This window comes from Pistacia vera, unplaced genomic scaffold (genome assembly GCF_008641045.1).
Source record: "Pistacia vera cultivar Batoury unplaced genomic scaffold, PisVer_v2 Contig126, whole genome shotgun sequence".
Lineage (NCBI taxonomy): Eukaryota > Viridiplantae > Streptophyta > Magnoliopsida > Sapindales > Anacardiaceae > Pistacia > Pistacia vera.
Genome location: NW_022195314.1, coordinates 80,182 through 103,586, shown reverse-complemented (window position 1 = coordinate 103,586; position 23,405 = coordinate 80,182). Strand labels below are relative to the sequence as shown.

At 41.5% G+C, this 23,405-nt stretch overlaps 1 protein-coding gene across 1 annotated transcript; it reads right to left on the bottom strand.

The window, feature by feature from the left end:
* Nucleotides 1–4,509: 4,509 nt before the first annotated feature.
* LOC116120467 (alpha-L-fucosidase 1-like) lies at nucleotides 4,510–6,819 on the bottom strand. Its single transcript, XM_031406417.1, has 3 exons — nucleotides 6,213–6,819; nucleotides 5,886–6,125; nucleotides 4,510–5,524 (listed from the first exon to the last, which is right to left on the bottom strand). The coding sequence occupies exons 1-3, from the start codon at nucleotides 6,758–6,760 to the stop codon at nucleotides 5,107–5,109; spliced, it is 1,206 nt and encodes a 401-aa protein (XP_031262277.1). The 5' UTR covers nucleotides 6,761–6,819; the 3' UTR covers nucleotides 4,510–5,106.
* Between the last annotated feature and the right edge of the window lie 16,586 nt (nucleotides 6,820–23,405).

Below are 23,405 nucleotides of genomic sequence, written 5' to 3'. Positions count from 1 at the left end.
CTGTGTATCCCCGCTTCTATGGTAGGTCACCTGGACAAATAGTAGGAATCCTTGTCCTTGCTTTTCTTTAGGATATATGAGCAACCGAGCTCTACTATGGTTAGTTCGCCCAGCCCGTTCTCACGACACGCGATGTACATGGCAATGGCAATCATGTACGCGTTTGGCATGAGTTCCATTGGCGCGATCCCGAAGTGATCCAAGACTGACCTAACAAAAGGGTGGAAAGGGATCAGTCCCCTACCCTTGAAAATGTCCTTGGAGATTGCGGCCAACTCTAGTGGAGGATACCAAGCTGTGCGTGTCCTATCGCGAAAGACCTGCACGCTGATAGCGTATTGGTTTATCACCCTTTCAAGCTCTTCCTCGGTAAGTACCGAGAAGATCTCTCGAATGGGACCCGTAGGAGCATCTTGCATGGGCGAAGTGGTCCCTTCCTCGGCTCTGGTCGTTGGGGGGTCCATTCTACTGTGGTCTGCAAAAGCGACAAGCAGGGAACCATTCAATCCTCAAACACTATCCCGTACGATGATGTGGAGGAGAAAATAAATATTTCCTCCCTTAAACCGTAGAAAAACCGTAACAGAATGCTTAAAGGGCCACCATCAATGGACTTGGCTGAATGGAGGATATTTCATCTCCGATGAGATGCCAACAGACGGTTGTCACATAGCGACTGTCGAAAGCAAAATTAAACCAAAATAGGAGAAGGGATTCGTGTTTACCTCTTGGGATGAGAAAGATTGGCTCTTCTACTCTGAATAATCAGTCAAACACCACTCTAGAAGGCAAAGAACCAAGAATCGCAAAAGTTTCTTGCTCTCTCTAAAAATGAAAGTACTGTGACTTTGCCTGAAAAGAGCTTGGGGTTTATACAGTTGAGGAAGTGGCGCTTTGCTTTCCCGAAGTCAAACTATGTTTGAGCAGAAAACATATCTGACCGTTGATCGCGACCACGTGTCACGAATCAGCGAGGAAGAGTGACCGTCACACCTCAAGAAATTAGATCGTCATCCCTTTTTGTTGAAATACTCAAGCAACGGCACGTTTTCCCTCCTCCACATTTAATGCACCCACGTCTGCATTTAATGCTCTGACAGTGAATGTCGTTTCAGCATGGCTCGCATTTAATGCGCATGGTTGTCACTTATTACGCTTAAGACATGTCTGTCAGAGCAAAAGGTGCTTCATTTAATGTATCTGCTGCAAAAGTGCAACGGATAACATCTGAAGAGGTCGTTATGAAAAACACTCTTCGTTTTGTAAGTTGCAAGGCGACGTAACTCTTCAGCCTCGTCTCATGTCGGTCACGAAGTGATGTGATTCCTCGACCTTGACAGAAATCAACTGCGAAGCAGCGACCATTTATCCTCTTGAAGGTTGCCAAGTGTAAACAGGTCGAAGATTCCACCCAAGTCGGAATCATCATTATAGCACTAGATACCCAAATCCAGGTCGCTGACTGTAAGATCAAAGATCACCCTAGGTCGCATGCGAGGAGGTGTCCTTTCGACCTCCTTCACAATCAAGTCGCTTTGAACAGCATCTCTTCAGGCACGTCAAATCAAGGAATTTGTAATTTTCAAGGTTCGATTCTCAAACCTTAAAAATTAGGGGACTTTTGTTATGCCTGAAAAAGTCGGGCTGACGTAGAGCCCAGTCAGCGCAAGTGGTCAGGGTCTAGGCAGATCTTGCAGCCATTCAGACGTTGCCATATCGTATGCTGGCGTGAGCAGCATGCTGCTGCCAGTGCAATGGGTGTGCGACAGACTGACGAAAGGCTGGAGGTCGTCCACGTGTCCAATCCCTACATAAAGTGAGGAGATCACGCAAGTAGGTGAATAATGAGACGCAAAGGAGGATTTGCACAGTACCTGACCCCATTTTACGGATTCAGTAATGATTACCTTAATGTATCCCACTATAAATAGAGAGCTTATCTCCCGTTTGTGGGATTCGCTCATTTTTACTCTTGATTAGCTATCTTTTCTCTGCAATAGCTCTCTCTCTCTCTCTCTCTCTCATCAGCTCGCTAGTCCGCGACCTGATCCTTCGAATATAAATACAATCAGTGGACGTAGGATTTGCTTGGTCAAGCATCCGAACAACTTTAAACATTGTCTTGCCACCATTTACATCCTCAATCCCTCATTCACGTGTGTCTTCTGGGCCAACTCAGCATTTCACACGTGTGGTTAGTTGGTGTCAAAATCAGGCATCGACAACTCTAAAACTTGGCCGAATAGCAAGCGAGGATGATTTTTTTAGTACTTTGAGCTTGAAAAGTTGATGAATTCAGTTTTTTTTAATTTTGAAGACACTATTTGATACAAAATTCCATGGCCGTCCTTTGAAAGCTCTGAGACAGAAAATTGGGATTATAACCAGTACCCCCTCACAGTTTCGTCTAACTACACACAGAAGTTTCGTCTAGTTACACACAAAAGTTTCGTCTACCTGCGGTGTTTATGTGGAAATATGGCTGTGGGTAAGAGGGAGGATGGGTATATTTACGTTGCTTTTCACGTGGAACTCAAATAATTTAAAGGGATGATATGATGCAATTTTGTGAGGCTTCCAGAGGCTTTGAAATCATCAAAATTAAAAATATATAGATCTCTCTTACTATTTTTGGTCTAAACTGATTTTCAATTTTGAAAATTTTTTTATTGCAGATTCGATTTCTCACTATTATTGATTCTGTTATTTTAGTTTATGATTTTAAGATTTATCTTATTACCTTGTTTTTTTTTTTTTTTTTTTTTTTGGTTACAGAATCGAAATAAAGAATAATCCGAGAACTTTAGATATGATTCTGTATTAATTATGACCTTTTACTTTAGAGATATCAAAAATTACATATTGTATAAGCCAAAAATCATACCGGACATTGTCAGACTCAATAACGAAATAAACATTGTACACAGTCTAATGCCTTAGTCCAATCCGAATTGGGTCCACACCCAAATCCATCTTATGGAAAGATCATATATCGAGATGACCCATTCTATAAGAAAATGACCATTCTATGGGTTGACCCATTTTATGAGCTGGTCCACACCACGAGTCAGTCCTCTCCACAAACTGGGCTACTCTACAAGTTCGATCACTCTACAATTAAGGTCACCCTTCGAATTAGGCCAGCCTACACTTTGGGTCTCTCTACGAGTTGGACATTTCTATAATTTGAGCTAAACCAGACTCCGGTCCATCAACATGTATTCATTCCAAAATAGGGCTCTAAGTCCCATATACTTCATAATTCATCCAAATTCATAATCTTACATGAACTAGTGCACTTACTTCTCCATGGATGAGTATTATAAGTTTTATGTTTACTACAAGGATTCAAGCTTTCTTGATTCACTATATAAACAAAAGTTAACATTCTTATTATTTAACGCATGGTTAAATTAAGTTAAATTGATTTTAATTTAACTTAGGATTTTTGTTCAAGGTGCCTGAGATATATTTGGGTAACTTTAAGTAAAACAATGTAATTAAATATGAGGAAAACTTGACTTGGATTATGAGTATTTTTTTTTGAAAAAAAAAAATTATTGGTAGGTTTTTCTGTCCATAGATCTTATATGAGTAAATCATAAAATACAAATTTGACAATATATTATTTATGACAAATAAATTCAACATTTACAGTCCTCATAATAAAACTCAAACTTTATCTTTCTAGTGTATAAGAGCATGTCCAAATGACTATTTATATGAGCCAAACTTTTTATCACTGTATAAAGATTTTATCCATAGAAACAAGAGTCCAATAGACTCTTTATATTTTAAATATAAATTAAAGAGTAAGTTTTGTTCTCCACATTTAGAGAGTCAAATTTCACTCTTAATCCTAATTTTAAATAATAAATTACAAGTTTCTATGCATTTTATTTATAATTTATCTCTCATATTAAGTTTTCTTCTTGAAAATACATATTCTCTCTCCTAAAATTTAAAGAGTTTATTAGATTTAAATAAAAAATTTGTTCTTTACATTTAAAAATCAATAAAAATACTCTTTATTTATATAAAAATGTTCTTTAAAATAAAGAACACCATTGAAAATGCTCTAAGGGCTTTGAAAGTAATTAAAATTAACCAAGTTTCTATATCTTAGGTTGTGGTGTTGGCCCAATATATATTTTTTTAATGGGAATCGGCCCGGCCCTCCTTTTATAGGCCTTTAACTAATATATATGTGAACAATTATTAATTGGAGATCTTTTGTCATGTGAAGCCCACAATCAAAGGTTTCGAAGGGAACTCTTCGTCTTGTACCCATAAAACCAAATGCTAATTCAATAATGCTAAGTCAATAATCTTTTCTCATAATCCTTGATGTAATAGATCGTCATTGGTTGTCTTATAAATGGATAATGGGACTTATACGAGCAAATAAGACTTATTTTACGAGTTGATCAATGACTAGTTGTCACATCGGAGAACGTGGGATTGAGTTGTAGACCTAAGCATTACTCATGCTAATTTCAAAACTCTAAATCATTGGTGATTTTTATTTATTTATTTATTTTTTAATGATGCTTCCAACATCTATTTTCAGGAGATTCTCATACAAAGTTTGAACAGAAAATTCACGGGGAAGAAAATAAGGAAGAGACTACCGCACAAACTGAAATACTGGAAATTCCACTTACACTTTTATTCCTTTATGCCTTTGTGTGAACTTGGCTGCATTCCACTAATCACTATTGCCTTTATACCTTTTTGTACATAGGACAAAAGAGATCAAACAGAAGAGCACGGGCATGACCCTCAAAACACATGCAAAAGAGAAAAAAGAGGTCGGCTAAAAGCTACTTAGAATTTAGGTCGCTGCTCATTGTTTGGGTGCCAATAAGGGTCAAAATGCAAACCGATTGAAGAAATTAAAGGCGGTGCCCTTGATTTCGTGATTTTTATCTTCACAAAATGCCCATGTACCACTCCATATTCAAGCCTGTGGAGTTTCTTGTACCCAACTGTGCTCCCTTTTGCCACTAGTTTACCATCAACGTAAACTTCATGTTCTTTGATCCTCTGACCAAGCCCAATCGCTTCTTGAATTCTGATCACATTAAACTTCAACCCTTCTTGATCTTAAGCCTTAATTTCAATCCAATAAACATCATTTTTGTTATCTCTTGGAGCCCAATATGTCCACAAATGGTCAGAGTCTAATACATTTTCCGGTCCAAAACCACCGTCTTTGCCTCCTCTAACGCTACTAGCTTTTGTAGTGCATTTGTCAGCTAGATTTGCTGAAAATATTGTGTCAATGGCCTTTCTAAATTCTCTCAATCTTTGAATGTCAATTTCAGATATTAACCCGGTTGAATTCGGAGGAACATTGAGTAGCATCACACAATTTCTTCCCACTGAATTATAGTAAATCTTAAGAAGTTTACTTAGCCTCTTTGGTGATTGTGATTTATGCCAAAACCATCCAGTTCTGATTGAAACGTCACATTCAGCTGGCAACCAATCTGTCCCTCTTGGATCACCTCTGTTTATATAACTAAAAAAAAACTTTACCAATCAATAATCACAAAGTGTAAGTCTTTATGTGTTTCACATGTTATCATTTTCTAAAGGTAAATCACCACTATAAGTGTTATTTCTTTTCAAAGAAGTAGGAAAACACATTGTCACGACCTAACAATAATTTTTTATTACTTAAACCGTGAAGTTGACGAATCTCTTCTCATTGAAAAATGAAAACAATAAAAGCTTAGAGAAGAAATTAAAGGACGAAAAGCTAACAAGAAACCAAATTTCCACCAAACTTAATAATTAACCAACATCTAAGTTTCAACTGCAAACAGCTCATTTGAGATAATACTGTAATTTGCATGATTTGGTTAATAAAAAATACTCACTCAACGATGCTTCCATTTCCTATTGATAGAGATGTGCGATTGATGGTCGACCAGCATGTGCTTCCAGCGAATCCTTTTTCATTACCAACCCATCTAACATCCGGACCCGCATCCGAAAATACGTTAATGGAACTCTGCAACTCTTTCACCATGGCGAACCACTCTGTAAAATAGTATGACATGTTAACCGCATTTGGACCCTTTGCTCCATCGAACCATATCTCCCTCACGTTTCCATATCTACCAATAATAGATGCCACGTATCAATCAGATGAAGCGGATTAAACAATTAACTTATTTTTCACAAATTAGAGAAAATTGAGGTACCTGGTGAGTAGTTCTTGCATTTGAGCTAAGTAGTATTCATTATACTGCAAATCGTGGCCATATCTCGGATCATGGCGATCCCACGGAGATAAATACAATCCTGCATCGACTCCGCGAGCTTTAGCCGCATTTACAAACTCTTGTACCACGTCACCATGTCCATTTTTCCAGGGACTAAGTTTGACAGAATGGTCAGTATATTTTGAAGGCCACAAGCAAAATCCATCGTGGTGTTTTGCAGTAAGTATGACAAGAGAAACTCCTGCGTCCATTGCTGCACTGATCCACTGGTTGGCATCGAGCCCGATTGGATTGAAAATAGCCGGGTTTTCTTTCCCAGTGCCCCATTCAGAGTCGGTGAATGTGTTAACTCCAAAGTGGAAGAACATTATGATCTCTCTTTGTTGCCATTTAAGTTGAGTATAAGATGGAAGTGGCAAAACAGGCAATGGTGGTGTTGTAACTTGCTCACGTCGAGAAATAGCAAATTCTAATAGTTGAAACAACGTTATTGTGAGTAAAAAACACAATAACTTAGTCATAATCATCCGGTTATGGTTTCTCTTTGCTCAATAATTCTCTCCCTCTCTATATAAATAGAGGAAATTATTGAGAGAAAACTTGCTTGGTGGAGATGGGTTGTATGATAAGATAGGTGTTGACGCTTGATTTTAGACACCAACGACTCGCATGTGCAAAGTGCCAAGAGAGCCTTAGAAATTACACGTGATGGATCCATGAGATTTGAATATGGAGCTGAGATTTTATATGTTGCAGAAAACATAAATAATAGACTAATAAGAGAGGTTTTTATAATGGTTCGGATGCTCAAAAGCAAATCCTACGTCTACTGTTATTTTATTGATCTCTGGCTATTTCTATGATACTGCCCATAAGGCATACAAAGATGAAGAAATACAGTGTTTACAAAGAGAAAATTGAGTTCAAATCTATGCCTAGCTCTCATATGCCCAACCCCCCTTTTAGGGAAGAGAAGTGTCAATTTATACACCTTTGAACTGAATGTAATGAGTGTTTTGCAAGTTGCCTTGACACATGGAAGACTCTCGTCCATTCATCTCTTGAAATGAGATAGGGTTGGTATGAATATCTTTGAGGCAGATATGGGCTTGATAGCTAGTATAAAAAGACATTTAGTGAACTGACATAAGCGTGACTTTTTATGCATAACAGAAGCCCCCCAGTTTTTGGAGTGCATAATCGCGCTTCAGAAACTCAGGTCTTTGATCTGAATGGCTTTTGCACTATAGGCTGTAGTCTCGAACTAAAGAGCTCGAACTATTCCTGGCACGATCGAGTGCTGAGAGCTAGGAGCTGATTGCGATCTGGTAGGAGCTCGACCTAAAATCATAACGAGCTCGACCTTAGAGCATAATGAGCTTCACCTGAGAGATCGACCTGAGAGCATAACGAGCTCGACCTGAGAGCATAAAGAGCTCTACTTGAGAGCATAACAAGCTCAGCCTCAGAGCATAACGAGCTCAACCTGAGCATAACGAACTTAACCTCAAACCATAACGAGCTCAACCTGAGCATAACGAGCTCTACCTGAGCATAACAAGCTTGACCTCAGAGCATAATGAGCTTTACCTGAGCATAACGAGCTCGACCTGAGAGCAAGAGATCAGTGATCTCACTGTGCGATCAGCGATCCGAACACGCGATTTGAAGCTAGAGATTAGCAATCTAAAGTCGAAGATCAAGATTACCTGAGCGTGCAATCTGCGATCTAGCCACACGATTGGAGAATTCTGACGCGTGTGATCTAGCCACTCGATTACAGAATTCTAACGCGTGCGATCTGCAATCTGGCCACGTGATTCGAGAACTTTGACGCGTGTGATCTGCGATCTGGCCACGCGATTGGAGAATTTTGATGCGGGCTTGAGATCTGAGCACGCCATCAGGGAACTTGGACGCAGGTTTGAGACCTGCATGGGCCACCAAACTGTTGATGCTTGATTTTGGATGCCAACAACTCGCATGTGCAAAGTGCTAAGAGAGCCTTAGAAATTACACGTGATAGATCTATGAGATTTGAATATGGAGATGAGATTTTATATGTTGCAGAAAACATAAATAATACGCTAACAAGAGATGTTTTTATAGTTGTTCGGATGCTCAAAAGCGAATCCTACGTCCACTGTTATTTTGTTGATCTTTGGCTATTTCTATGATATTGGCCATAAGACATACAAAGATGAAGAAATACAGTGTTTACAGAGAGAAAATTGAGCTCAAATCTATGCCTAGCTCTCATATGCCTAGCCCCCCTTTTTGAGAAGAGAAGTGTCAATTTATACACCTTTAAACTCAAGGTAATGAATGTTTTGCAAGTTGCCTTGACACATGGATGACTTTCGTCCATTCATCTCTTGAAATGAGATAAGGTTGGTATGAATATCTTTGAGGCAGATATGGGCTTAGCAGCTAGTACAAAAAGACATTTAGTGAACTGACATAAACGTGACTTTTTAAACATAACAATAGGGGACCCAACAAAAGAGGGGTGGAGATTCTTTGGTGAACTAGAGACAAAACATGAAAGAAATCTTAGTGTAACCAATCTTTTGTTTGGAATTTGTTTTGATTCTTTTGTGTGTTCTGGTGGTCTTTTGTTACTGTTCTTTCTGTTGCTATCATTCACGGGTGGTTATTTATTTCAAATTTCTAGGTTATTTGATTTCGAGGAAGATGTAGTTACCTTTTTTTATGGTAAAATCTACTATCTATATATATAGGGAGATCAATTGGTTTTAAATTGTCTCTAAATTTTGATCCAATGTATTAATGAATAAAATAATAATTTTATTATTACAATCAACCTATAAATAGTAATTAATTTTGCTCAATCTGTTCTCCGGATTCAAGATCAATTATTAATTGATAAACAAGTAATTTTAGAATCTCTTTTTGTCAATCATTTTTAAATGGTAACCAACTCTGAATTACCTAAATATTTCCTTAATTAATTTATTGGAGGTTTAAAATTTTTTTAGGTATGAAAGCAGCTGGATCTCTTTCACATCTTTCTAATTGTTCCTATTAGAGTAAATAAAATAAAATTTTTGAGTATGTAAGCATGACGAAAGGCAGATCTGAAAGGAAAATATCAAAATTAATTGTATATATCTGGAAAATCTTATTGAAAAAGTGACGGAGGATCTTAATTTATGTGCACAAAGACGATGTGAACAAATTACAAAGTATTTTAAAATGATTGCTTTAGAAAAGAGAGAAGTCGTGAAAACAAAAGGAAAATACAAATAAGAAAAAAGAACAAACGAATTTGGACTTGGTCAAAATAAAGCTTATAAACCCACTGATGTCTTGAAGTGTCGGTGCAATTTGCTTGATGATTCGATTTGCTTCATGTGAAAGAAAGACCTGAAGTCTTGCTTTTACTGCTTAAAATATTACATAAAATGAAGATACGAATTCACATAAAAAGATTTTCCATCGTGCATTTTGGGACATAAGCGTTTAGTGTAAGGCGCATTGTTCCACGTTTATCAATAAATGAGAAAAACGTAAATAGAAATTGCTATGTAATTATGTTTCATTATGTCAACAAAAGGAAGTGTGAATATTTTTAAGGAAAACGAGTATTAATAATGCATTGTTCCACGTTTATCAATAAATGAGAAAAACTTAAGGAGAAAATGCTATGTAATTACGGTTTCATTATGTCAAACAAAAGGTAAGTGTGAAATATTTTAAGGAAAGCAGTATAGTATTGATTGCATGTCCACAATTATCAATAAATGAGAAAACGTAAGGAGAAACTGCTATGTTATACGGTTTCATTATGTCAACAAAGGAAGTGTGAATATTTTTAAGGAAAGCGAGTATTAATAATGCATTGTTCCACGTTATCAATAAATGAGAAAAACGTAAGGAGAAACTGCTATGTAATTACGGTTCATTATGTCAACAAACGGAAGTCTGATATTTTTAGGAAAGCGAGTATTAGGGGTGTTGTCTAAGCTTATAGCTGGTCAAACTAGCTTATAAGCTCTAAAATTAAGCTAACCTGTTTGTTTATACTTTTTTGAACTATAAGTTGAGCTTATAAGCCTAAAAAAAATAAGTTGAGGGGAGGTAACTTTTTTTTTTTTTTTTTGTTTTTGCTATAGTGTTTAACCAAGTATATTACCACATTAATCCTATTTAATTTTAAAATTCTATAGTATATCCTTATTTAATGTAGTACACTTTTTAATCATTTTATAATAAAATATACTTATAAGCCACATTTTATCAAACACGTCAACTACTTATCAGTCACTTATAAGTACCTTAACTAAACATGTAATTGCTTAAAATTTCAAATGCTTATAAGCTAAAATTAGCTTATAAGCATTTGTTGCTTATAAGCTAATTTTCATAAGCTCAGACAAACACCCCCTTAATAATGCATTGTTCCACGTTTATCAATAAATGAGAAAAACGTAAGGAGAAACTGCTATGTAATTACGGTTTCAGTATGTCAACAAAAGGAAGTGTGAATATTTTTAAGGAAAACTGCTATGTAATTTGATTAGTTCATGTGATTACTTTACCCAATTAGCTTATCTGATACCCTTAAAGGAAGTTCTTTCTAGGTTGTTCTTGATGCTTTATCAAAAAACATAATTAAGTTTGTAACGCTTCCAGCTAATATAGCTTTTATACAGATCGGTTAGTTGGAGGTTAAGATATACTTAAAGATATGTTCATATGTGTTGTAAACTAAGCCTAATCTGTCAAATCTAAACACCAATATTCAGATCAAATTAAGCAGCAAAAGAATCAAGCAACACACAACGATATATCATGGCTCGCTTGTTCAATATAGAACAACTTACATCCACGTTGAGCTCCAGAATATGGAGTTCGCTGCACTATGATTAACCACTTCGAATGATACAGATTACAACCAAATCACACTCTCTGCCAACAACACAATCAATCAATCACCTCTCTCCCCTTTATACTCGCAAACCTGTACAACCACTAGAGTGCTCACTACCCTTGAAGGAACTCCCAGCCCTCAATCAAGACTTTAGACAAATTCACACAGAGAAGAATCAATTGAGTGACAAACCCTAACCCAGGTTACTATCGTGTTTTATAGAGAAAACAAACAAAACTGATTGTAGCAAACTGAGAGAAATAGCCTCTTTTATATTGTAAAATCCCCCTCCAGTCAGGCATCCTCTGAATATCCCTCAATGAGAATCCCGAGGATACATGTCTGGAGAACGAGTTGTATTTAGAAAAAATCTGTATAAGGATAATAATAATAATATCCAAAACATGCATATAAAATATCACCAGGATCTAAACTTATAATTTACAAACTTTAAGAAATTACACAATCAAAACATATTTATAGGGTGGAAGCTTCTCATATTATGACACAAAATTTCAAAAGATGGCAGAGAAGATTAAAAGTGGCTCACACGTGACACCACCTCTACGTGCAATTATTAAATATTCCTACAAAATTTTGTATTTAAGTTTACCTTTTTATCTTATTTTCGTAAAAAAAATGAAACAATGTTAAACTTTAAACCACAATGTCTGTCCTCACATCACCCATCCCCACATTTGAGAGAAAATGCATATTTATAGTAAGAGTTAAACTTCAATTTGAAAAGGTAAATATTTTTTGATTTTTTGGTTAAAAAGTCAAAACTCATTATTCACGTGACATATATTTGCTTCTTCAGGAAAAAGAAAAATGGGATCGGGAAAACCTAAACAAGAGAGTTATATAATACTCTTGTTATGCCTGGAAAAGTAAGGTGATGCAGAGCCCAGTCAACACAAATGGTCAGGGTCGAGATAGATTCTTACAGCCATTCAGATGTTGCCACGTCGTATGCTGACGTGAGCAACATGCTCCTGCCAGTGCAGTGGATGTGCGACAGACTGCACGAAAGGCTGGAGGTCATCCAGTGTCTAATCCATGTATAAAGCGAGGAGATCACGCGAGTAGGTGAATAACGGGATGCAAATGAGGATTTGCATGGTACCTGACCCCATTTTACAATTCAGTATGATTACCTCAATGTATCCTACTATAAATGAGAGCTTCTTTCCCATTGTGGGATTCGCTCATTTTTACTCTTGATTAGCTATCTTCTCTTTGGAATAGCTTTCTCTCTCCTCTCTCACTTGTACTCTCATCAGCTCGCTAGTCCGCGACCTGATCCTTCGAATTAAATACAATCAGTGGACATAGGTTCACTTGGTCAAGCATCCGAACCACTTTAAACATTGTCTTGCCACCATTTACATCTCATCCCCCATTCACGTGTGTTCTTCTGGCCAACTCAGTATTCACACGTGTGGTTAGTTGGTGTCAAAATCACGCATCAACGTTTGGCGCTAGAAGGAGGGCTTGATTGTATTCATCATTCATTAGGAAAATCTCTGACTAACTGGTCCTACAACAAAATGGCTCGCCGATTTGAACCTGAGCCAACCAATCATGGTGTTTAGGAGATCCCCAATTTAGGAAGAATTCTTTCCGAGGTGCCCTCGTCCACAAAATACAGCGGGGGATATCCCTTCAAGTTCACAACTTGACCCTACATTATGAGTACCTGGAGAGGTTCAACAATACTCTCCAAATGGTTTAATCGAAGGTTGGACCGTTTGGATGGGGCATGCCACCAGAATCAAATGGGGCGGTTCAACCGCCAAAAACGCCTGCAGGTCGCGCAAAAGCTTGGAAAAGGGCGATAGCCTGTACCGCGAGTACTGTAGCACGTCGAAGGAAGGTAAGTAAGTGGCGACAAGCGTGCCTAAGGGCTCCAAAGGGTCGGCAAACAACGACCAGTCTCGGGTAGAATACCTATGGCCTTAAGACTCGGTGAAAGGTCGCATCTAAGCCGTCCCATGCCACCTCGCATAAGCACTCCATAAAAGTGCTAGGCGGGGCGATTTCATCACGCCAAAATACGATCCCGATCTTCATCGAGCGGGAGGTTCCCACACTTTGCGGGGTAGTTCTTACCACCGCAGAGGTCGTGAAAATTCCCCACACCGTTTATCACCATCACACGACTCACAGGTGGTGCCAGGGCGGTCGAACTGCCGGCCAAGCAAAGAGGAATCCGACCTCCGGCTTTCCTCAATCGCAATCGCGAGGGTCGAACTCGCATGGGGGAAAGCAATCTCAGTAGCTCCGCTAATCAGATTGAGGAGCTGCAACGGCTCTAGATCAGCTAAAAGCTCAGCAAATGAGCAAGGGCAGGCCGCAGCAGCGACCCTTTCTCCGGCAGTATTAGTCGCCCCTCTCCCATCAAGATTTAGAATGCCTGATATGTAGGCGTTCGATAGAAATTCTGATCTTCAGGATCACTTGTATGAATTCAACGACTTGATGGAGCTTCACCAGGTTTCAGATTTGGCAAAGAGTCGGTATTTGGTGGTAACTCTAACCTCTCATGCTAAACGGTGGTTTAGGTCACTCCCCGGGGTCGATCAGCTCGTGGCCTCAGATAAGAGCGACGTTCCTGAGGCACTTCAAGCGAACCGAAAGTTCTCAATGCCTTTGAGCTACCTCAGCAACATAAGGCAAGAGGGGATGAACGCCTCCAGTCCTACATTGATCGATCCACAAAAAAACTTAATAAGGTAGCTCACACTCCCAAAGAGTATATTCGAACTCTCTCATAGCAGGAGTTTGCCCACAGACCGACCTGTGGAAAAGTTACAGGTGAGGGAATCTCCTCACCCGCTTCTACAAACCTTGCGGGGAAATACCTCTTGAAAAATTCGTGGCGGCACTCCACCGTCGTGACATGGCGCTCAGGTAGTACGCCTAGTCAGGGGGAAGGTAGGAGAGTTGATCGTAGATGGGCTAATGACGATCAACAAAAAGGAAAGAAACTGCGGTACGAGCCCAAAAAGTCTTATGCTCCAGTTCCTCGTCGCGATCGTGACAGAAATCAGTATGCCTTTGAACTCGTCTGTATCGGCTATTCATGACAATCAGAAGAAGCCAGCCTGCCGAAGAGCTTGAGCATGAAAATCCCCCATCACCTAGAAATAGTAAAAAATACTATTGCTTTCATGGGATAATAGGCATCACACGATGAGTGCCGAGCTCTCAAACAGGCAATTAAAGATCTTATCAAGAGGGGCATTTCAAAGGGTATATTGATGATCACTCCCTATAGGAGAAAACTCAAGGGGAACCAGGAAAGAAGCGTCGTGACGCAAAGGTGTCTGCAGCGTCGGAATGATCTTGGGGGACCGCACCTTGGGAAACTCGCGAGGTGCCCAGGAAAGATATGCTTGCAAACCTATCACGACCATCAGGGTGATGAACCCTATGCGACGACCACCAAAGGTTCGAAGGAGGAGGAAATTACATTCTCCGAAGGATGCAGTTCGATTGCACCATCCCATGATGACGCTCTCGTGATCATGCCCTTGATAGGGTGCTACGACGTCCCAAATGTTGGAAGTGCTGTGAACATCTGTTCTAGGCAGCTTTGAAGAACGAATTTGGATAAAGCCGACTTGAAGCTGCCTCGATCCCCCTATAAGTTTTACAAGGGACCACCTAATCCCCAAGGGAACGTCTCGCTTCCAGTCACGCTGGGTGACTTCGACAGGTGACCAGGAAACTGAATTCTTGGTATGGATGCCCATCCGCTTTTAATGGTATCCTAAGCGACCTCTACTGAGAATTAAGGCGTCACTTCGATATACCATTTGAAGATGAAGTTCCCCACCCGACAAGGATAAGGGAAGTTAGCGGATCTCAGCGCGCATCTGCGACTGTATGTAAAAGCAGTGCAAATGACATGCAAGGAAAGGGCATCTCGCGAACATTCTCGACAAGCAATGGCGATCAACGAATCGAGCCGCGACCTGGCTAGTCGAGGACAATATGGATCCTCGTATTCAGGAATGCCCTTCTAGTGGGCCAGTTGAGGACTATTTGAGATGTCAGTCGACTAGAGTAAGCCAAGCAGAATGTTGAGGATTGGGAGCAATCTCAACCCCCAGCTCGCCACCAAACAACCAGCTTCCTCGAGGGAATATGATGTGTTCGCATGGTCACACGCAGATATGGTCAAGGTCAACCGAATATTATTTGCCATGCCTTAAACATCGACAGTGAAGCCAAGTCGGTTCGCCAAAAGAGAAGGGCAATGGATCCAGAGCAATATGCTACTTGAGCTTGAGGTAGAATACTCTCCATCGGAATGGATCCATCCGAGAAGCACTCTATCCGAGCTAGGTTGCCAACCCGGTTCTAGTAAAAAAGCCCAATGCAAAGGGCAACATGCGATCACTTCACGACCTTAACAAAGCATGCCCAAAAGATAGTTTCCTCCGCCCAAAATCGACCAGCTCATGGATGCCACCTCTGGGCACGAGATGTTGAGTTTTATGGACGCATACCAGGATACAATCAAATTCGATGTATGCATCAGAACGAAGAGCATACATCCTTATTACAGAAGGTGGTTGTATTACTACAAAGTTATGCCCTTCGGCTCAAGAACGGGTGCAACTTACAACGATTGGTAACTGAATGTTTTTGAGGATATTTGGGAAATCGATAGAGGTCTGTGTAGATGACATGCTGGTCTAAGTCACATGTCGCTTCAGATCATAGCATCTCGCTGAGATATTCGACACCTTCGAAAATACAGAATGAAGCAAACCCTTCAAGTGCTCATTCGGAGTGTCCTCGGGAAAATTCCTGGATACATGGTTAACCAAAGGGGAATAGAGATCAACCCTGGAAAATCCAAGCTCTCCTCAATATGAAAAGCCCGACCAATAAAAAGCAGGTCATGAGCCTCAATGGGCGAATAGCAGCACTTAGGTCGCTTCATACGAGGGGAACAATCGCTGCTGGCCGTTCTTTAATGTTTTAAGGGCCAACAAAAGTTGAGTGGATTCTCAAGTGCAAACGGCATTCTAGAGTATTAAAGAGCACCTCAGGAAGCCACCTCTTTTGTCCAAGCCTATCCCGCAGGAGATTCCTTGTATCTGTCCGTCTCTCAGTTCGCGGTCAGTGTAGCCCTGTTCGGGAAGAGAATAGGGTCCAATGGCCAGTGTATTCGCGAGCAAGCGTCTGTGGATGCCGAGATGCGGTATCCGAAAATGGCAGATTACTTATGCTCTGTTGATCGCTTTCAGAAAGTTACAACCTTACTTCCACGCCCATACGATCCATGTATGACAAAATTACCCGCTCAGGCAAGTCCTCCAGATCAGGGCGTCGGGTAAGTTGGTTAAGTGGGCCATGGAATTAAGTCAATTCGATCTGAAGTACAGACCGAAGGCAACCATCAAAGGGCAAGCCGTGCTGACTTCATCTCAGAGTCTCTATATCATCCGACAAAGAGTCAAAGCAACAGCCCAGCGAAGTCATTCAGGAAACCGCCCAAAATCTATCCAACCGGAGCCTCTACGTTCGATGGATCATCGAACAGAAAGAGGGTCGGGATAGGTCTTCTCCTTTGGTCCGAAGGGCTCGCATTCATGGTATTCTTCGGTTTGGTTTTTAAGGCAACCAATAATGATCAGGTCGAGTATGAAACTCTGCTCGCTGGACTATGTGAGCCAGAGAAATAGGTGCAACCGTGATCAGTATCCACAGCGACTCCAGCTGGTCGTTAACTAGATTTTGGAGGAGTACCAAGCAAGGAAGAAAACATGATCAACTATCTGAAAAAAGCTAAGACCGCACTCGAGCCGTTCAAGCACTTCACGATCACACAGATTCTAGAGATAACAACTCTGGTGCTAATGCCTTAACAAGGATAGCCTCCTCGTTGGATTCAGAAGCACCAGAAAGCATTCCTGTTCGTTCATCGAGACCACCAGTATCAGCCCGATCGAACAAGCCGTGTATGTAACTAAATCATTTTCTGGAGACCCTTATCATTCAGTTCTTAGAGACGGGGCCTTGCCCGACAAAAGGTCGAGGCAAGACCCTGCGAACAAGTCCGCTCGTTACACCCTCCGCCATTCCTTTGGAGACCAACTATTACCAGCGAGGTTTGCGCCCCTCTCCTCCAATTGTAACTGCAAAAGGCAGTTACACATAAGGGATCTGAAGGGTATTGGTAACACTGCCGCACATCTCACTAACAGTTGTTCGTCAAAGAGTACATTGGCCCCTAATCCAAAAAGACACCTACAACTTGTCAAAAGGTGTGACCAGTGCCAACGGTTCGCAAGCATATCGCGAGCTCCTTCCCACCAGCTGATAACCATGACCAGCCCCTGGCCATTCTCCAGTGGGGAATTAATCTCATCGGTCCCATGCCAGTTGGTAAGGGGGGAGTCAAGTATGTCATGATCGCAGTGGATTACTTCACCAAGTAGGTCAAGCAGAACCGTAACCGCGATCACGACCCAAAAGTTCAAGGAATTCGTCTTCAAGAACATTGTGTGCGCTTATGGGATTCCTCATACTCTCATCTCAGACAATGGTAAACAATTCGACAACGAGGAGTTTCAGCAGTTTTGCGACGACCTGGGTATCCACAAAAAATTTGCCCTAGTCGCAAGGACACAAGCAAATGGTCAAGTTGAAGCGTCACAAAACCGTCAAGCACACTTTGAAAGCAAAACTCGGCATAGCCAGGGAAATTGGGCCGACGACCTTCCAGTCCTATAGGCATACAGATATAACTCCGAGAACCTTACCTCAAAAACCCTTTTTCGCTAGCATATGCTTCGAAGTGATGATCCTTGTGAAGTAGGAACTGGTTTCACTTCGGAGGGACTGTACAACGAAGCTGACAAGAAGCGCTTCTGCGTGCAAGTTGGACCTAATTGAAGAACATCGCAGCAAGGCTCAGCTAAGGATAGCAACCTATAACACCCGCGAGAAAGGTACTCGACTCTAAGGTCAGAGAAAAGACTTCCAGGTCGACGACCTTGTTTTGAAGGAAGTTCTTCTCGGTACTAGAGAACCAAGTGCGGGAGTTTGGGACCGAACTGGGAAGGTCCATACTGCATGCCAAAGTAATAAGACCAAAGACTTATCATTCAAAGGCTGAATGGTTCCGAAGTACCCTGAGTTGGAATGCTGAGCATCTTCGACCTTATTATCAGTATTCTGAGCTTAATTATTCCTTGTAAAGGTCGGTTTTAATCTTTGTAGCCTTTGTATAGCAAGTGTGCAATTCTGATCGTTGTAATCATTTTCCATATATATATCAATTTTGTTGTATAAACTTGTACCAATATTAGAGCAAGTTAGAATGCAGTTCATATGTAAAGATGCGGAAAATTATAAATCCTCAGGAAAGATTGTGAAAAACAATATCTTTATTTATCAAGAAAGGGAAAATACATAAGCAAAAAACGGAGAAACAAGAGAAGCTGATACTGAATCCTCTCCCCCAGGCTGATCGCCGACTGCCTGATCAGACGCGGGCTCTCAGGAATGAATTCAGCCTGTTCATCTTTTGGGTCGGGCCCCCAGTCGTTTCCTCAGCTTCAGCTTGCGCCAGAAGCGAGCTCATTCCGGTAATCGTCAAATGAGGTCGGACAGATCCATCTCAGGATTCCTCGAAAGAAGGGCAAAGATGGACTGAATCATCCACTCAGTAGCCCTATTCTCGATCTTCGCCTCTTGCTGCTGCATCTCTGCAGTTAGCGAAGTGACGTGACCCCGAGTAAAGTGGAGCTCAGCTCCAACTCTAACTGTTGCTTCTTGGTATTCCACAGCTCGCCCCTATCCGTTTTGCTCGAGGCCCGCTCAATGGTTGCCTTCAACTCTGGTCTTTCTCACGGCTCTTGAGAGTCTGGCACTGTCCTCTGGAGCTCGTTCATTTCCTCCCCTTGCCTCTCCATCTCAGCCTTCGAAAGTCTACCTGCGAAGAGCAGCATTTCTCTTGTTCAGGTACTGATTGCCGAAGTGATGGACAAATCTCTCTGCATCAGCGGCCGCCAAGTCCCGCTTAAGCCGCGCATTCTCTTTCCTATCTCACCAATCCCTGAGTAGTCCTGAGCTGGACCTTCTGTAGGGACAAGTGCATGGAGAGCAGGGCCTGCATAGCGAAGAGAATAAAGTTAATTATTTCGTATAAGCAAATGTCCTTGCAAGGACAGCCGTTTACCTGGCTCAGGTGGTGAAGGACATGGTCATCAGGTCATGGTACGGAAGCACAAACTGCTCGAAAACCTCCGCGAGCCTGCATTCAAGCAATGCGAAGACTACCAGCTGCAGATGGTTTGGAAATGTCCCATTGACTCCAAGATGGGGGCACCAGTGCCCGTGCGGGCAGAGTCCCCTCTACCGGTCCTTTCCTGACCTCTCTCGAGGACAAAGGTCGTCTGTTGCTCACCTGCTGACCCCTAGGAGCGATGGAGGATGTCGGTCGGCCACCAACTAGCTTTCCGAGCGGTAAGCTGGTAGGGATGTGACCTCTCAAGCAGATCCCAAGCCCTCCGCTTCGGACTCCGACTCTTCGGTCTGAATCAGCCTCCTCTTTTTAGGCTTCTGGGCCGTAGTTTTTTAGGGCAAGCAGTGCCCTCAGGTTAGGTCGAGTCGGATCAGCTATCGATGTGCCTTTACGAAGGGCAGTTGGGAGCCGCTCCAGCTTGTCCAGTGGTACCCTTCGAGGGAAGGAAATTTCTTGGTCGTGGTGACTTGGGCACTCTGGGAGGCATGGTTGCTGCATGCGAACACCGTTGTAAAACAGTTCGCTACGCGAAGAGTAAAAAAAAAAAAGTCAAGAAACTTACTCGGCGGGGTCTCTAGGTCGCGTTGGTTGAGAAACCGTATTTTCGCAAGTTCGCGGTTGTCACGAGCAGCCTCGTATCGCGACTTGCTTCAGGTAAGAAACCGAAGGTTGTGATCCTGTTTAGGTCCGCGAACAAATCTAAGTTGGTCATTTTGTTAACTGCCAGAGAAAAACAGCCTCGTTAGCAAGGGACATAAATTCAATAAATTCGAAAGAAAAAAGACCTACTTGGCTCGGAAGCGGAAAGGCCATCGTGACAAAAGAAAAAGAACTTCATTATACGGTCCTACGTTACTAGGTAACTGTGTATCCCCGCTTCTATGGTAGGTCACCTGGACAAATAGTAGGATCCTTGTCCTTGCTTTTCTTTAGGATATATGAGCAACCGAGCTCTACTATGGTTAGTTCGCCAGCCCGTTCACGACACGCGATGTACATGGCAATGGCAATCATGTAGCGTTTGGCATGAGTTCATTGGCGCGATCCCGAAGTGATCCAAGACTGACCTAACAAAAGGGTGGAAAGGGATCAGTCCCCTACCCTTGAAAATGTCCTTGGAGATTGCGGCAACTCTAGTGGAGGATACCAAGCTGTGCGTGTCCTATCGCGAAAGACCTGCACGCTGTAGCGTATTGGTTTATCACCCTTTCAAGCTCTTCCTCGGTAAGTACCGAGAAGATCTCTCGAATGGGACCCGTAGGAGCATCTGCATGGGAAGTGGTCCCTTCCTCGGCTCTGGTCGTTGGGGGGTCCATTCTACTGGTCTGCAAAAGCGACAAGCAGGGAACCATTCAATCCTCAAACACTATCCCGTACGATGATGTGGAGGAGAATAAATATTTCCTCCCTTAAAACCGTAGAAAAACCGTAACAGAATGCTAAAGGGCCACCATCAATGGACTTGGCTGAATGGAGGATATTTCATCTCGATGAGATGACAGACGGTTGTCACATAGCGACTGTCGAAAGAAAATTAAACCAAAAAAGGGAAGGGATTCGTGTTTACCTCTGGGATGAGAAGATTGGCTCTTCTACTCTGAATAATCAGTCAAACACCACTCTAGAAGGCAAAGAACCAAGAATCGCAAAAGTTTCTTGCTCTCTCTAAAAATGAAAGTACTGTGACTTTGCCTGAAAGAGCTGGGGTTTATACAGTTGAGGAAGTGGCGCTTTGCTTTCCCGAAGTCAAACTATGTTTGAGCAGAAAACATATCTGACCGTTGATCGCGACCACGTGTCACGAATCAGCGAGGAAGAGTGACCGTCACACCTCAGAAAATTAGATCGTCATCCCTTTTGAAATACTCAAGCAACGGCACGTTTTCCCTCCTCCACATTTAATGCACCCACGTCTGCATTAATGCTCTGACAGTGAATGTCGTTTCAGCATGGCTCGCATTTAATGCGCATGGTTGTCACTTATTAGCTTAAGACATGTCTGTCAGAGCAAAAGGTGCTTCATTAATGTATCTGCTGAAAAGTGCAACGGATAACATCTGAAGAGGTCGTTATAAAAACACTCTTCGTTTTGTAAGTTGCAAGGCGACGTAATCTTCAGCCTCGTCTCATGTCGGTCACGAAGTGATGTGATTCCTCGACCTTGACAGAAATCAACTGCGAAGCAGCGACCATTTATCCTCTTGAAGGTTGCCAAGTGTAAAAGGTCGAAGATTCCACCCAAGCGGAATCATCTATAGCACTAGATACCCAAATCCAGGTCGCTGACTGTAAGATCAAAGATCACCCTAGGTCGCATGCGAGGAGGTGTCCTTTCACCTCCTTCACAATCAAGTCGCTTTGAACAGCCATCTTTCAGGCACGTCAAAAAGGAATTGTAATTTCAAGGTTCGATTCTCAAACCTTAAAATTAGGGACTTTTGTTATGCCTGAAAAGTCGGGTGAGTAGAGCCCAGTCAGCGCAAGTGGTCAGGGTCTAGGCAGATCTTGCAGCCATTCAGACGTTGCCATATCGTATGCTGGCGTGAGCAGCCATGCTGCTGCCAGTGCAATGGGTGTGCGACAGACTGACGAAAGGCTGGAGGTGTCCACGTGTCCAACCCTACATAAAGTGAGGAGATCACGCAAGTAGGTGAATAATGAGACGCAAAGGAGGATTTGCCAAGTACCTGACCCCATTTTACGGATTCAGTAATGATTACCTTAATGTATCCACATATAAAAGAGAGCTTATCTCCGTTTGTGGGGATTCGCTCATTTTTACTCTTGATTAGCTATCTTTCTCTGCAATAGCTCTCCTCTTCTCTCTCTCTCTCATCAGCTCGCTAGTCGCGACCTGATCCTTCGAATAAATACAATCAGTGGACGTAGGATTTGCTTGGTCAAGCATCCGAACAACTTTAAACATTGTCTTGCCACCATTTACATCCTCAATCCCTCATTCACGTGTGTCTTCTGGGCCAATCAGCATTTCACAGTGTGGTGTTGGTGTCAAAATCAGGCATCGACAACTCTAAAACTTGGCCGAATAGCAAGCGAGGATGATTTTTTTTAGTACTTTGAGCTTGAAAAGTTGAGTGATTCAGTTTTTTTAATTTTGAAGCACTATTTGATACAAAATTCCATGGCCGTCCTTTGAAAGCTCTGAGACAGAAAATGGGATATAACCAGTACCCCTCACAGTTTCGTCAACTAACACAGAAGTTTCGTCTAGTTACACACAAAAGTTTCGTCTACCTGCGGTGTTTATGTGGAAATATGGCTGTGGGTAAGGGGAGATGGGTATATTTACGTTGCTTTTCACGTGGAACTCAAATAATTTAAAGGGATGAATGAGCAATTTTGTGAGGCTTCCAGAGGCTTTGAATCATCAAAATTAAAAATATATAGATCTCTCTTAACTATTTTTGGTCTAAACTGATTTTCAAATTTCAAATTTTTTTTAATTGTAGAATCGATTTCTCACTATATGATTTTGTTATTTAGTTTATGATTTTAAGATTTATCTTTACCTTGTTTTTTTTTTTTTTTTTTTTTGGTTACAGAATCGAAATAAAGAATAATCGAGAACTTTAGTATGATTCTGTATTAATTATGACCTTTTACTTTAGAGATATCAAAAATTACATATTGATAAGCCAAAAATCATACCGGACATTGTCAGACTCAATAACGAAATAAACATTGTACACAGTCTAATGCCTTAGTCCAATCCGAATTGGGTCCACACCCAAATCCATCTTATGGAAAGATCATATATCGAGATGACCCATTCTATAGAAAATGACCATTCTATGGGTTGACCCATTTGAGCTGGTCCACACCACGAGTCAGTCCTCTCCACAAACTGGGCTACTCTACAAGTCGATCCCTCTACAATTAGGTCACCCTTCGAATTAGGCCAGCCTACACTTTGGGTCTCTCTACGAGTTGGACATTTCTATAATTTGAGCTAAAAAAGACTCCGGTCCATCAACAGTATTCATTCCAA

Excerpts from the sequence above, each read along its gene's own strand:
- LOC116120467 (XM_031406417.1), bottom strand. The coding sequence starts at position 6,760 with ATGATTATGACTAAGTTATTGTGTTTTTTACTCACAATAACGTTGTTT. Across the intron at positions 6,126-6,212 it reads ATGCAAGAACTACTCACCAG|ATATGGAAACGTGAGGGAGA; the intron begins GTACCTCAATTT and ends TATTATTGGTAG. Across the intron at positions 5,525-5,885 it reads GGAAATGGAAGCATCGTTGA|TTATATAAACAGAGGTGATC; the intron begins GTGAGTATTTTT and ends GTTTTTTTTTAG.